The sequence below is a fragment of the Pipistrellus kuhlii genome, unplaced genomic scaffold (genome assembly GCF_014108245.1).
Source record: "Pipistrellus kuhlii isolate mPipKuh1 unplaced genomic scaffold, mPipKuh1.p scaffold_m20_p_17, whole genome shotgun sequence".
NCBI lineage: Eukaryota > Metazoa > Chordata > Mammalia > Chiroptera > Vespertilionidae > Pipistrellus > Pipistrellus kuhlii.
Window position 1 is genome coordinate 400154 of NW_023425482.1, and position 15274 is coordinate 415427.

Sequence of the window (15274 nt, forward strand, 5' to 3'; positions counted from 1 at the left end):
CTATGTTCATAGCAGCACAATCTACAATAGCTAGGATTTTGAAACAGCCAATGTGCCCGTCAGCAGATGATTGGATCAAAAAACTATGGTGCATCTACACAATGGAATACTATGCTGCCATAAAAAAGGAATTCTTATCATTTGCAGCTACCTGGATGGAATTGAAGAACATTATGCTGAGTAAAATAAGCCAGTCGATGAAGGGAAAACACCACATGATCTCACTCATTTATGGATATAAGGAATGTTATAAACTGATGAACAAAAAGATAGATATAGAATCAGTAAAGAAACAAACAGACAGTCAAATTACAGCGGGGAGGGGAGGGAGATATGAGGAGATAAGAGATCAACCAAAGGACTTGTATGCATGCATATAAGCATAACCAATGGACGAAAAACTCTGGGGAGGGAGGGCATATATGGGAGTAGGGGGGTGGGGATTGGTAAGGTATGTACACATACAATACCTTAATTTAAAAAAATGAGAAAAAATTCTAATGACACATTTGTTTTGATTTACAAAACTGTATATTAATAACATAGCTCTTAATTTCCAAATAATTAAGTTACTGAATATTGTAATTCAAAGATTGCTGGAGCACAGAACTAGATCTGAAGATGAGCATTTAATATATAATAAATAATATTTTAATTCAGTAGAAGATGAATAGTTTAATAATTGGTCCTGAAATAATTGGCTTTATTTATGAATATAAAGCTGTATATGGTCCAGTGTCAGATCATATACAATAATTAATTCCAGATGAATTAAAATGTTAAATCTGCCGAAACCGGTTTGGCTCAGTGGTAGAGCGTCGGCCTGCAGACTGAAAGGTCCCAGGTTCGATTCCGGTCAAGGGCATGTACATTGGTTGTGGGCACATCCCCAGTAGGGGTTGTGCAAGAGGCGGCTGGTCAATGTTTCTCTCTCATCGACGTTTCTAGCTCTCTATCTCTCTCCTTTCCTCCTCTCTGTGAAATATCAATAAAATATATTAAATAAAATAAAATAAAACAAAATAAAATAAAATGGCATTAGAGCAACACAAGGAAACATCAGGAAGCCATTAAAGGATCTCTATTTACTGAATGCAAAATTGTTCGTGGGTGTTTTTACAATAAGAAAACCTAAATTTTGTAAAAAGCAAAATGTAAATCATCGTCAAAAATAAAGAAGCCACTTCTCTGTTATTGAAGGTATTTTAAAAATAAAGGTATTTAACAAACCATGATGTAAACAGTCAGACTTTACAATCATATAAATTTAAGATGAAATAAGATCAAGAATATAACTATAGACAAATTAGGGAGGAATATGAAAATCACAGGATTACATTTCAGCACAAATCTCTGATGTTTCAGGTTATAAAGGTGTCAAAAGCTCTGTCATTTTCAATACATGCTAGGTTGAGTTATCTGATGTCAAGAGAAATACAAATTTTATTAAAGAACTTCCAAAATATACTCTACTTACGGGTGTTTTTCTTACATTTTTCTTGGGATAAATAAGCTGTAGTCAACAAATAACGTTTATACATTACCCTATTTAGAAAGATTATTATCAAGATTAATTCTCTGATGTTGAATAGTTTTGAGCTATAATTAAAAGCTTTCACACATTTCATATATTCTGTGGTTTTTCACCAGTACAAATTTTGATTTTGAGTAAGTTGTGAGCCATAATTAAAGGTCTTGCCACATTCCCTATATTCATAGGGTTTCTCACCAGTATGAATTCTCTGATGACTAATAAGTTGTGAACTCTGAGAATAGGCTTTCCCACATATCTTACATTCATAGGGTTTCTCACCAGTATGAATTCTCTGGTGTCGAGTAAGGTCTGAACCAGAACGAAAAGCCTTTTCACATTCCTTACATTCATAGGGTTTCTCACCTGTATGGATTCTCTGATGTTTAATAAGTTGTGAACTCTGACTAAAGGCATTGCCACATTCCTTACATTCATAGGGCTTCTCCCCTGTGTGAATTCTCTGATGTTGAGTAAAGTTTGAGCCACTACTAAAGGCCTTCCCACATTCTTTACATTCATAGGGCTTTTCACCAGTGTGAATTCTCTGATGTCTGGTGAAGTTTGAGCCACTACTAAAGGCCTTCCCACATTCTTTACATGCATAGGGTTTCTCACCAGTGTGAATTCTTTGATGTCGAGTAAGGTCTGAGCCATAAATAAAGGTTTTTCCACATTCTTGACATTCAAAGGATTTCTTGCTAGTATAAATTTTCTGATGATGGCGGAGTCTTGAGGGATGTCTGAAGGCCTTTCCACATTCCTTACATTCATAGGGTTTCTCAATGGTATGAATAACCTGATGTGTAGCAAGCTGTGAGTCGTGTCTAAAGGTTTTCCTATATTCTTTAGTGGCACAGTATCTCTCTTTATTATGAATGATTTGCTGTAATATAAAGGATGGATGCTGATTAAAAGTGGGCATGCTTTCATGGGTATATATTGGTTGACTAAAATTTCCCTCCTGAGAGCCATGTTGTTTCCCAAACTGGTCATTACATTCCCAATTATCTCTGAAACTAGAGCACTGAAGGTCACGTCTTGTAAATCTTCCCATTATCTCCCGCTGGGCTGGCTCTATTTCATTAATTTCCTTCTTCAGAAATAATTTCTTGGTTTCACATCTTGATCCCAGGACTGAAAGAAAATATGAAAGCAATCACTCACAGTTTTATTGTTTGGGAGAAATAAAACTTCAATTGAAATGTAAGAATTAAACCATATAATGGACTAGAAGAGTGAAAAGAGATCACATAGTAATATGAAGGCAGAAAGTAGGCCATTGGTTTGCAAGCATTGCCATAGGTAGGAATTATCGGGTCTAGTAATAATTAATGTCGTTTTTAAACATTCGTTTAAAATCTTGCTTAGCGTTGACTTGTATTGACATAACCTTCAAACACATGGTATCTACAGAACGTGTGAAGTGCAATTAACAAGTTTTGCTTGAAAAAGTTTGTTTGGTTTGGTTTTTGTTGCAAAACTAGGGCTAAGAAGATGGCGGATGAAGAGCATAATCGGCACTGCATGCTTTACGAGTTCCAATTAGGAAGAAAAACAAGTGAGGCTGCAAAAAACATCTGTAGTGCTCTTGGTCAAGATGCAGTTAGCGCCAGAAAATGCCAGCGTTGGTTTGAGAAATTTTGCGAGGGAAATTTTTCGTTAGATGACAAGAGTGGTCGAGGCCAGTTGTCCAATTTTGATCAAGAAGCTCTTCAAGCTCTTTTGGTGCAAAATCCTCAAATTACCCAACAAGAGCTTGTGACAACTTTAAATTGTTCACAAAAAAACAATTTCCAATCAATTGCATGCACTTGGCAAAGTCCAAAAGTTTGGAAAATGGGTTCCTCATGAGTTGACCGACAACAACCGTAATCAAAGAGTCACAATTTGCAGTTCGCTCCTCTCTCGTCAAAACCATTTGCCGTTTTTAGAGCAAATTGTTACCGGAGATGAAAAATGGGTGCTGTATGTTAATTTGAAAAGGCGGCCTCAATGGTTGGACAAAAATGAGGCTCCGCAGCCCACGCCAAAACCTGACTTGCATGCGAAAAAAGTGATGTTGTGTGTTTGGTGGAATTTTAAAGGAATTCTTCATTATGAACTTTTACCATCTAACCAAACCATTACAAGTGCAGTGTATAGTGCCCAATTGGAAAGGTTAGCCCAAGCTTTAAGAGAAAAAGAACCCGCGCTGATTAATCGGAAGGGCGTAATTCTTCACCACGATAACGCACGACCGCATACTGCAAGAATCACTGCTGAAAAACTGTGCCAGTTGGAATGGGAAGTTCTCCCTCAACCTGCATATTCTCCTGATATTGCCCCTTCCGATTACCATTTGTTTCGTTCTTTGCAAAACTTTCTTCTTGGAAAAAAATTTAATAATGAAGAATGCCTCAAAAATGCATTGACTGAATTTTTTGCATCAAAATCACAAGAATTTTACAACAGAGGGATTAAAATGCTTCCTGAGCGTTGGGCACAAGTAGTAGAAAACAACAGCAACTATATTGTTGATTAAATTTTGTTGTATTGTTTAAATAAATTCGATTTAAAAAAGTATTAGAAAACGACATTAATTATTACTAGACCTAATACAAAGGGGAGCTTGCTAAATATACACATAACTTAGTCTTCTCTCCTTTGTTATAAGATGACTCTAATCACTCACATACACACACGTACTGTATACATACAGTATAAGAGCATTACACTGCATAAAGTATAAAGTATGGGAAATTATCATATTTAAATTAATATGATAGAATTAAATTAATATGTAGGGAAAATTCTAAGGGGTAGGGGAAGTATACCTGCAGCACTGCAACAATTGTTATAAGTAAAGTTTTATTGGAACGTAGCCAGAGTTATTTATTTATATAATGTCTATGGCTATTTTTTGAGCTACAATGGCAGAAGTGAGTAGTTGCAACAGAGACCACTTTGTCTACAAACCAAATACCTAAATCTGAACCTTTATTTTTTAAACATATGATTTTATTGATTTCAGAGAGAGGGAGAGGGAAAAAGAGAAACATCAGTTATGATAGAGAATCACTGGCTGGCTGCCTCCTGCATGCCCCCTCTTATTGAGCCCACAACTCAGGTATGAGTCCTGAACAGGAATCAAACTGTGACCTACTGGTCAATCTCACCCTTTAAGAAAAAGTTTACTAGCCCTTGGTTAGATCTGTGTTGGCCATTACAGTACCTACTAACATTATCTGTTTAAATTAAACTTAGTTAAAATTAAATAAAAATTCAAATTCACTTTGCATTATTCACATTCCCAGTATTCAATAGCTAACTGTGGCTAATGGCTACCATACTGGAAATCACAAATATAGAACATTTCCATTATTGCTGAAAGTTCTATTTGACAGCATTTTTCTAGATTCAGTAACTAGAGGTCCAGGGTCTCTTTAACAAGTGATAAAGAAATAGAGGGCATCAATTCAGATGGGAGAATAGCTTTAAAAAGGTCAGATGTTGAATGAACCTAGCATGAGTAGTAGATAGGAAGGATTCTTTGGGGGCTAGATAATATGTTTGGGATTTGATGAAAATACTATTTGCCTTGTAATTCTCTGATGCTGACTTTAGAAGAAAGAAACTGAACACATACATGCACAAGCACTATAGTGGTACTGACCAACTGACAGGAAGGGCTTTTGTAGGTTCAAAGAGAATATAATGAAAGATAGTATATTGCTATTGAAAGATCAAAGTATAAGAATCAGTTATATGAGTTCTTTATCTTAAACTGCATTAATTATAAGCACTTTTGTCCTTGGCAAATTAGTTCATCTTTCTGAGTCTCCAACTCTCTGTCTGTAACATAGGAATGATAGCTAATGCTTACAATTATTGTGAGAATTGGAAATAGTATATGAATTGTATTTAGTATAAAATAACTGTTTTGTACTTGAGAGATAGTATTATGAACAAATTTCTATACAAGCATGGGAATAGAGAATGAAGATGGCGGCGTAGGTAAACACACCTAATCTGCTGCCATGCACAACAATTTCAAAAATAAAACTAAAAAATAAAATTCTATCACCCAAAACCCAAGGGAAAGATGGCTGGAAGGAAGCCCTGCAACTAGACTGAAAGATAAAGAGGAGAATTCAGGCACAAGCACTGAAAAACTGAGGTGGGGTGGGGGGGGAGGACACGATATGGGCTGGCGGTGGATCCGGCTGGCGGAGGGTGTTGCTTTCTTCAACCTGAAGAGAGACAAGCTCCACATCTCTCTGAATTCCAGTTTTTGGGAAAGGCTAGACTGTCTGCCATCGGGTCGGAAAGTGAGGGTGGTTTGCTTGCAGAGCTGCACACAAGAATATTTGTTTGCTGTGTGAGGAGAGCGAGACACGGGGAGACGAGGGACTCAGAGAGGTGGTGGATGGGCAGCCATCGCTGTTGGCCACGCCCCAGCCAAATGACACCCAGAGACGCTGCCCTGAGACTCCACCCCATGCAACCTACAAACAACACACCCAAGCTCCAAGCACTGGCTTTTGCATATGAATGGCCCTCTCTGTTGCAGTTTAACCTAACAAACTGTTAAAGTCCAAGGAGGAAAGGACTGTGGTTATCGCTGTAGCTCCTGCAGGGTGGCCTAAGACAGTAGCTGAACTATTACACTCCATTGGAGACTCAAAAGCCAGTGTTCCTAGTGCTCAGTTTTAACCCCTCACACCCATAAGTGACACATTCAGGAGATGGACTCAGTGAGCACCAAAACCCCACTGAAACAAGGCATGTCTCCAGGACAACAGATCTTTCTTTATAGACACAGAAGATCGTCACAGACAAGTGGTCTGGAGGTCAATTCCTCCCAGTGTATCAACAGCAATCAAAGCTTAATTACACCAAGTCTTTTGCACTCAGCCCACAAAGGGATATACCAAAAGCAACAACCTCAGGTGATTGGGGAAATTGAGCTACTGGCCCCTATAGGTCACTGACCACACAAAGCCACTCCATCAACACATGGAGGCAGCCAAAATGAGGAGACACAGAAGCACGTCACGAATAGAGAGAGAGAGGAAAATAAACTACTGGACGACAGAGTTCAGAATCACACTTATAAGATTACTCAAGAATCTTCTAAAAACCTTTGAGAAACTTGATGAGAACTCCAAGAAGCTTTGTGAGACTTTCAAGGACCTTAATGAGAATACAAAAAAAAAAAAAAAAAAAAAAAAAGGAAAAGGACCAGCCAGAAATTAAGCACACACAGTCTAAAATAAAGAATATACAGAAACTCAACTATAGGCCAACGTGCCCCAAGAATCAAACCAAAGATCACGAATATAAGGAAGCAAAAATCACCCAAAAAAGAGATGCAAAAAGAAAGAAGAATCCAAAATTGTGAGGATAGTATAAGGAGCCTCTGGGGTGGTTTAAAGCGTACAAACATCCGAATTTTGGGGGTGCCAGAAGAAGAGAGCGAGAAGATATTGAAGGCATATTGAAATAAATAATGACAGAAAACTTTCCCTACCTGGTGAAAGAAATAGACTTACAAGTTCAGGAAGTGCAGAGAACCCCAAACAAGAGGAATCCAAAAAGGACCACACCAAGACACATCATAATTAAAATGCCAAGGGCAAAAGACAAAGAGAAAATCTTATAAGCAGCAAGAGAAAAATAGCTAGTTACCTACAAGGGAGTACCCATATGACTGTCAGCTGATTTATCAACAGAAACTATGCAGGCCAGAAGGGAGTGGCAAGAAATAATCAAAATGATGAACTACAAGAACCTATGATCAAGATTACCCAGCAAAGCTGTCATTCAGAATTGAAGGTCAGATAAAGAGCTTCACAGACAAGAAAAAATTAAAGGAGTTCATCAACACCAAACCAGGATTACATGAAATATTGAAGGGTATTCTTTAAGAAGAGGAAGAAGAAGAAAAAGGTAAAGGTAAAAACTATGAACAACAAAAAGACATCAAATACATATGTACCAAGAAGTGAATCTAAAAATCAAGTGAATAAAAAATCTGAAGAACAGCCAAATCCGGATTGGCTCAGTGGTAGAGCGTCAATCTGCAGACTGAAAGGTCTCAGGTTCGATTCCGGTCAAGGGCATGTACATTGGTTGTGGGCACATCCCCAGTAGGGGGTGTGCAGGAGGAAGCTGGTCGATGTTTCTCTCTCATCGACGTTTCTAGCTCTCTATCCCTCTTCTTCCTCTCTGTGGAAAAATCAATAAAATATATATATATATATTTTTAAATCTGAAGAACAAAATGGACTGGTGAATATAATAGAATCAGGGACATAAAAAGGGATTGGATTAACAATTCTCAGGGGGAAGAGGGTCTGAGGGGTGCAGGAAGAGATTGGACAAAAAACTTACATCTATGGATAAAGACAATGGCAGAAGTAAGGGCATGGGTTGGGGTTGGGAATCAGGTGGAGAGAAGCTATGGGGACAGGGGTAGGGGGGGGGTGGGAGGAAAACCTGTAATTATCTGAACAATAAAGATTTGTTAAAAAAAAAGACACAATAACCATGAGATGTACGGGGGGAAAATAATAATTAAAAAATTATATATATATATATATATATATATATATATATATATATATATATATATGATATATAAAATAAAATAAAATAAAATAGTGAAGAAGGAAAAAAAGGATTTTAGGCTTGATTCCCAGTGTGGGACATGAAGGAGGCAATGATGATTCTCTCTCATCGTTGATGTTCCTATCTCTTTCCCTCTCCCTTCCTCTCTAAAATCAATAAAAAATACATATTTTTAAAGTTTCTAGAATAAAATGTTTCAGTGTGTGCCAAGCCAAATGAAATCAACAGCATGATATCTCAACAGGAAATATTAAAACATCATAAATAAAGAATAAATTCTCAAAGCTTCCACTCAAAGAGATTAAACAAGTCACACAAAAGTACTAAAAACCTAAGTAGGTTTTGGACTTCTCAAAAACAATAGATGCTAGAAAAGTTTAGAAATCCATGGAACAATGTCATATAAATTTTTATTTTTATTATCTTTGCCATCAAAATTTTGAAGGGCAAGTTTTCAATGTAAACTTACATCTCCAGTCAAAGTATCAATAAAAAAAATGGGAGTGAAATGAAAACATTTTCAAACATGGAATGATTCACAAAATATATTTTCTATTTACTTCTCTTGCATACTTTCCCTTGGTTGCTTTTGGAAGATGTGCTTCAATAGAATGAGGGAATAAACCAAAAAAGAAGGTATGAGACCCAGCAATCAAGATATAAAAATAAAAAATAAAAAAATACAGAAAAGAGTCAAAAGGAATTCAAAGGAGAATGGTAAAGGCAATCAATGGAATGATGCTAAGGACATCCATAGAATGAAGGGAAATTCTAAAATGACAGATATGTAACATTCTTAACTGGGGCAGACAAACAGAATTCTAGGGATGCCTCAGTTTAAAAATACACCAGTTATCTAATGTGTCAGAAGAGTTAGGTTAATAACAGATGAGAAAGCTAAGGACCTCTCAATAAAGATAAGGATTAACAGCGTAAAAATTAACAAAGTTGGGCAATGAAAACCATTTACCTAATCATTAAGTGAACTAAATACTAAATAATGACTTAATTTTAAAACTGTGATAAAATTATATTTAAAAGGTGAAGAAAGAAGGTGTTAAATAAGCTATTATCTTCAAATTCCATAATGAAAAGTCAATCAACACTAAAACTAGAATTTTTAAAAAATCCTCAGAAAGGGTGACAAAAAAAAAAAAAAAAGTGACAGTCCTGGGAAAGTAAAGTTATATAGAAAAATAAATGAAAATCTGAAGGAGAATACACAGAACCAAAAGAAAGAGATTTCCTGAGCTTAAGAAAACTCTTAGTAATTAGATGGTTCCCTTCTGTGTTGAGCAGAATTTATATATGAAGATTTTAACTATATATATCTTGGTAAAATTTCTGAGGTTCAAAGAAAACTCTATAGAACTAAAACCTAGATGAATCAGGTTATATCCAATTCATGTGTTTGTGTTTAGCATTGCCCAACAATTTTCTAAAGGTTTGAATAATTGCCAGCCTTGAGATACAAGGAGATTTAATAGATAAATCTGGATTTCCTTAAAACATTGGATTATCTGGCATTAATGGGCCTGCTTTCTTACATGACAGCTGTCTCCTGGATTTAACAAGTGCTTATCCCTTTGAGATAGGGTATATATAGCCTCTCTCTCATTAGCCACTGTTCCTACTACCATATGGATCTTCAGGCCAGAGACAGTTGCCACAGAGATCTGCAAAATTAATTTCCCCGTTTTCTGCTTCATTCAGAGTTTTTGCTGGATATAGAATTCTGGGTTGACAGTTCTTCTGCACAATAAAATATTATCCCACATTTTTTCTGGCCCACATGGTTGATGAAGCAAAATCTATTCATTCGAATCAGTTTTCCTACAAGTAATGAATTGTTTTTCTATATTCTTTTACTATTTTTTTTGTCATCCATTTTCAGTAATATGATTATGATATGTCTGGGCATGGATTCCTTTGGGTTAATCCTGTTTGAGGTGGTTGAGCTTCTTGAATTGATGTATCTTTCACCAATTTTGGTAAACCATTTTCAAAGGTTTTTTTTGTTTTGTTTTGTTTTGTTTTGTTTTGTTTTGTTTCCAATCCTGAACTTTCTCCTTTCCTTCTGGGACTTTAATAGCAAAATTGTTAAACCTTTGTTATTGTCCCACATGTCCCTGAAGTTGTTTTTTTTTTTTTTTTTTAATTCTCAATAGATTTTTTCCTATTATTCACATTAACTAATTCTGACCTGCTCCCATTTCACTAATTTCCCTACATTATATCCATTATCCTATATAGTCTATCTAGTGAGTGTTTTTTGGCCATTGTACTTTTCAGTTCTAAAATTTCCATTCGTTTTCTTTTTTCTTTTTTTTACTATCTCTATTATTTTATTTATTTATTTATTTATTTATTTATTTATTTATTTATTTATTTTTATTGTTTGAAGTATTACAAAAAGAGGTACATATGTCTCCTTTTTCCCCCATTGACCTCTCCCCACACCTTCCCTACTTCCTAGTACATGCCCTCACTTGCCCGCCACCCCCCCACCTCAGTGTCTTATATCCATTAGTTATGCTTATATGCATCCATACAAGCCCTTCAGTTGATCTCTTACAGTCCCCCCCACAACCTCCCCTGACTTCCCGCTGTAGTTTGGCAGTCTGTTCAATGCTTCTTTGCCTCTGTATCTATTTTTCCCCCCATTTCTTTCCTTTAAAAAATCTTGCCTCTGCAGACTAGAAATAAACATATAATAACAAAAAATGTTTGACTTCTATGTCTTCTTTTAATTGTATTGTTTGGTTTTCTGGTATTAGCTTATATGGGTTCTGTATATGGTTTTTTAGATTTTATACCCTTATCAGATATTAGAGGCCCAGTGCATGAAAATACTGGGTGGGGGTTGGGGGAATGGGAAGGAAGACCTCAGCTCGACCTGTGCCCTCTTGCAGTCCGGAACCCCTTGGGAGATGTCCAACTGCCAGCTTAGGCCTAATCCCCCGGGGATCTGGGATCCCTCTCACAGTCCGGGATCCCTTTTGCAGTCCGGGATCCCTCACTCCTTACCGCCTACCTGCTCACTGCTTCTTACTACTCAGCTTGCTGCTCCAGAGCCTGGCCTCTGGTTGAGCGGCACTCCCCCTGCGGGAGCACAGTGACCACCATGGGTCGGCTCCTGAATTGAGCGTCTGTCCCCTGGTGGTCAGTGCACATCATAGTGACCAGTCATTCTGCCAGTCGTTCTGCTGCCTGGTCAATTTGCATATTAGGACTTTATTATATAGGATATGATTTGCAAACATTTTCTCCTGTTCCATAGGTTACCTTTTTATTTCCTTCCTTTGCTATGCAGAAGCTTTTTAGTTTGCTTTTTAGTCCCACTTGTCCATTTTTTGCTTTAGTTGTCTTTGCTTTGATGTCAAATCCAAAAAATCCAAGGCTGTCAAGAGCCCACACCTATGTTTTCTTTTATAAGTTTTATGCTTTCAGGTCTTTTGTTCAAGTATCTAATCCATTTTGAGTCCATTTTCTATGATGAAAGGTAGTAGTCCAGTTTCATTATTTTGCATGTTAGTCAAGTTTTTCCAATACCATTTATTAAGGAAGGAAACTGTCCTTTCCCCATTTTATATTCTTGGCTCTTTTTAATCTCTGTGTGTTTTTAGGCCAATACCACACTGTTTTGATTACTACAGTTTTATAAAATACAGATGACCCCCGAACAACACAGGGGTTAGGGATGCTGACCTCCAAAAAAGTTAAAAATCTGCAAAGTATTTAAATCAACATTTAATTTGACGTGAATTCCCAACCATGGTTCAGAAATACTGTTGAACCTTGAACAATGTGGGCTTGAACTGCATAGGTGCACTTAAATGCTTAAGTGGACCAACAGAGTACAAACCCATTGTCAAAAGTCCACTCTAACTTAAAATCAGGAAGTAAGATATCCCCTCTTTCTTTCTCAAAACTGCTTTGGCTATTCAGGGTCTTTTGAGGTTTCATATAAATTTTAGGATTGTTTCTATTACTTTTTTGTTTGTTTGTTAATCCTTACTCAAGAATATTTTCCCATGAATTTTTAGAGAGTAGAAGGGAGGGGAAAGAGACAGAAAGAGAGAAGCATTGATGTGACACATGGATTGCCTCCTGCACATGCCCCCACCAGAGCTGGGGATCAAGCCTGCAAATGAGGTATGTGCCCTTGATTAGAATCAAACCTGCAACCCTTCAGTCCATGGGCTGATACTCTAACCCCTGAACAAACCAGTGATGGCAGGATTGTTTCTATTTCTCTCAAAGTTGCCATTGGGCCGGGACCGGTTTGGCTCAGTGGATAGAGCGTCGGCCTGCGGACTGAAGGGTCCCGAGTTCGATTCCGGGCAGGGGCATGTACCTTGGTTGCGGACACATCCCCAGTAGGGGGTGTGCAAGAGGCAGCTGATCGATGATTCTCTCTCATCGATGTTTCTAACTCTCTATCTCTTCCTCTCTGTGAAAAATCAATAAAATATATATTTTTTAAAAAAGTTGCCATTGGAATTCTGATAGGGATTGCACTGAATCTATAGACTGCTTTGGATAGTACAGACATTTTAACAATACTAATTCTTCCAATCCATGAGCATGGGATCTTTTAATTTCTTTGTGTCTTCTTCCTCAATTAAATTTATCAGTGTCTTATAGTTTTAGTCATTATATTTATTCCTATATTTTTATTATTTTTGGTGCAATTATAAATGAAATTGTTTTGAAATTTCTCTTTCTGAGTGTTCACTGTAAGTATATAGAATGTATATAGAAACATAACTGGTTTTTGAATATTGCTTTTGTATCTTTCAGTTTTGTTGAACTTATTTATTACTTTTAACAGTTTGGTGTTTTTTTGGCAGGGATCTTTAGGGTTTTCTAAATACAATATCATGCCATCAGCCAAAAGAAATAGTTTTACTTCTTTCTTTTCAATATGAATCTTTCATTTCTTTTTTCTTGGCTAATTGCTCTAGCTAAGACTTCAAATACTATGTTAAATAAAATTGGCAGAACATTTGTCTTGTTTTTGATCTTAGTGAAAAAGCTTTCAGCTTTTGCTATTGAGTATAATGTTAGCTGTTGGCTTGCCATATATGGCTTTTATTATGTTGAGGTATATTCCCTGTACCCCTACTTTGTTGAGAAATTTTATCATAGTGGATGTTTTAAAATTCCAACACTTTAAATGAAACTTTAATGTAATATGTAATTTTAAAGTTTATATACAAGACCAGAAAAAAAAGATATAATACATACTTCTGAAGAAAAAGGTGGAGAGATCTATGCTACAGAGATCAGAATGTTTTATAAAAGCAAAAGTAGCCTGGCCAACTGGTTCAGTGGTTGGGCATCAATGTGTGGGCCAGGAGGCCATGGTTCAATTCCCAGTCAGGGCACATACCTGACTTGCAGACTTAATCCCCAGTGAGGGCAGTATAGGAGGCAGCTGATTAATGATTCTCTCTCATCATTAATGATTCTATCTCCCTTTTCCTCTCCCTTCCTCTCTGAAATCAATAAAAATATATTTAAAAAACTAAAAGCAAAAATAATTAGGACGGGAATAGATAAAAAGCCAATAGAACAAGAGAGAACTATGTAACCAAAGACTTCTAATATATGATAGAAGAAACATTGTGGATCAGTGGAAAACAAACTTTTATTAATTGAGGCATAATTTGCTTTCTATATGGGAAAAAGTTACAACTGATCTCTATTTAATACCTTTCATAAAAATCAATTCTAGTTACATTAACAGGACTTTAATACCCAAGTCAAAACATAAAAAACAGGACAAAATTGGGCTAAGAGAAAGGTTTCTATTTCTTTCTTTCTTTTTTTCTTCTTCTTTTTTTTTTTAAATTAACACTCAACCACCCATGTTGGCTGGGCAAGAAAGGTTTTTATGATCCCCAAAGATGTGATACATACAAGAAAAAGTAGAATTTTTTAATAAACTATATATAATTAAACTACTAAATATGTAATTAAACATAGTAACACTGGGAATTACTATTAATCAAAAGATATTATAAAGAAAGTAAATAAAGAAGCTACAACTGGAAAATATATCTATAAAACATATTACTGACCAAAAATTAGTATCTACAAAATATATGACATTCCTACAAATCATTTAACACAGTGAAATAAAATTTTATACTCATCATTCAAATTGTTAAGAAAATAAAAAAAAATCTTATAATATTAATTATAGGGAGAGAATGGGATACAAGCACTTGAAAAATAGCTTGGTTTTACCTAGTAAAGCTGAATAAGTATGTATGTCAAGAGCCAGAAATTATATCTAGAGATTTACATGTTATCTTATAATCTTATATTAATTGTGTTATTATACCCCATTGTATATAATATATAAGTACATTTTACAAATAACTATACTATTTTTTTAATAAAAAACTTAATGGGAAGGTTGATGAGTCAAAAGCTCATAGCTAACAATTATATGAGAGAATCAACACAAATGAAGCCATTAAATTCTATGTTAAAACAGTATAAATAGAAAAATAGATGAAGAGTTAAATACATTACAGATGATCCAGATGTTCTAATGTCCATTTAACAAGAGCTTTATAGAGAAAATAGGAAATAGTAGCAAGGTAATATTTGAAGAGATGACTGCCAAGAACTTCATATGACCAAAAAAAGACGAGTCCTCAGATTCAAAACACACCAGAAGTACTGCTGTACTTCTTCAGGTCTCCACATAAATGTTACCTTAATGGAAAATGTTTATTTTATCATGTCACATAAAACAGCACCCCCATCACCTTTCTCCACTTTTCTTTTTAGTACCTGATATATTATTTATTGTGTGTCTATCCCTACATCGGAGGGTAAGCTCTGAGTATAAAGTTTTTACATGTTCTATTCATTACTATAAGATCAGAGTTAAGAATAGTTCTTGATAAACATATACTGATGATGTGCTGTCCTGTTTTCCTCCTTCATATCAAATCTACTTATCTTTGCCAGCTATAAGTTCTCAATGGAGGCACAAATCCTTTATTTGCAATATTCTATTTAAAGTTAATGACATGCATACTTAAATCTTCTTCTATGGCCCAGCCAGTGTTGCTCAGTGGTTGGATAATGACCAAGAGGTCATGGGTTCAT

At 35.9% G+C, this 15274-nt stretch overlaps 1 protein-coding gene across 6 annotated transcripts in view; it reads right to left on the minus strand.

The window, feature by feature from the left end:
* Positions 1 to 1403: 1403 nt before the first annotated feature.
* Positions 1404 to 15274, minus strand: part of ZNF566 (zinc finger protein 566) — a 140092-nt gene continuing 126221 nt past the window's right edge. For all 6 annotated transcript variants that reach the window (XM_045582490.1, XM_045582489.1, XM_036440800.2 and 3 more), the window contains one exon: positions 1404 to 2668. In XM_045582490.1, coding sequence (XP_045438446.1) covers positions 1644 to 2668 — 1025 coding nt within the window. In that variant the 3' untranslated portion in view covers positions 1404 to 1643. The remainder of the gene's footprint in view (positions 2669 to 15274) is intronic.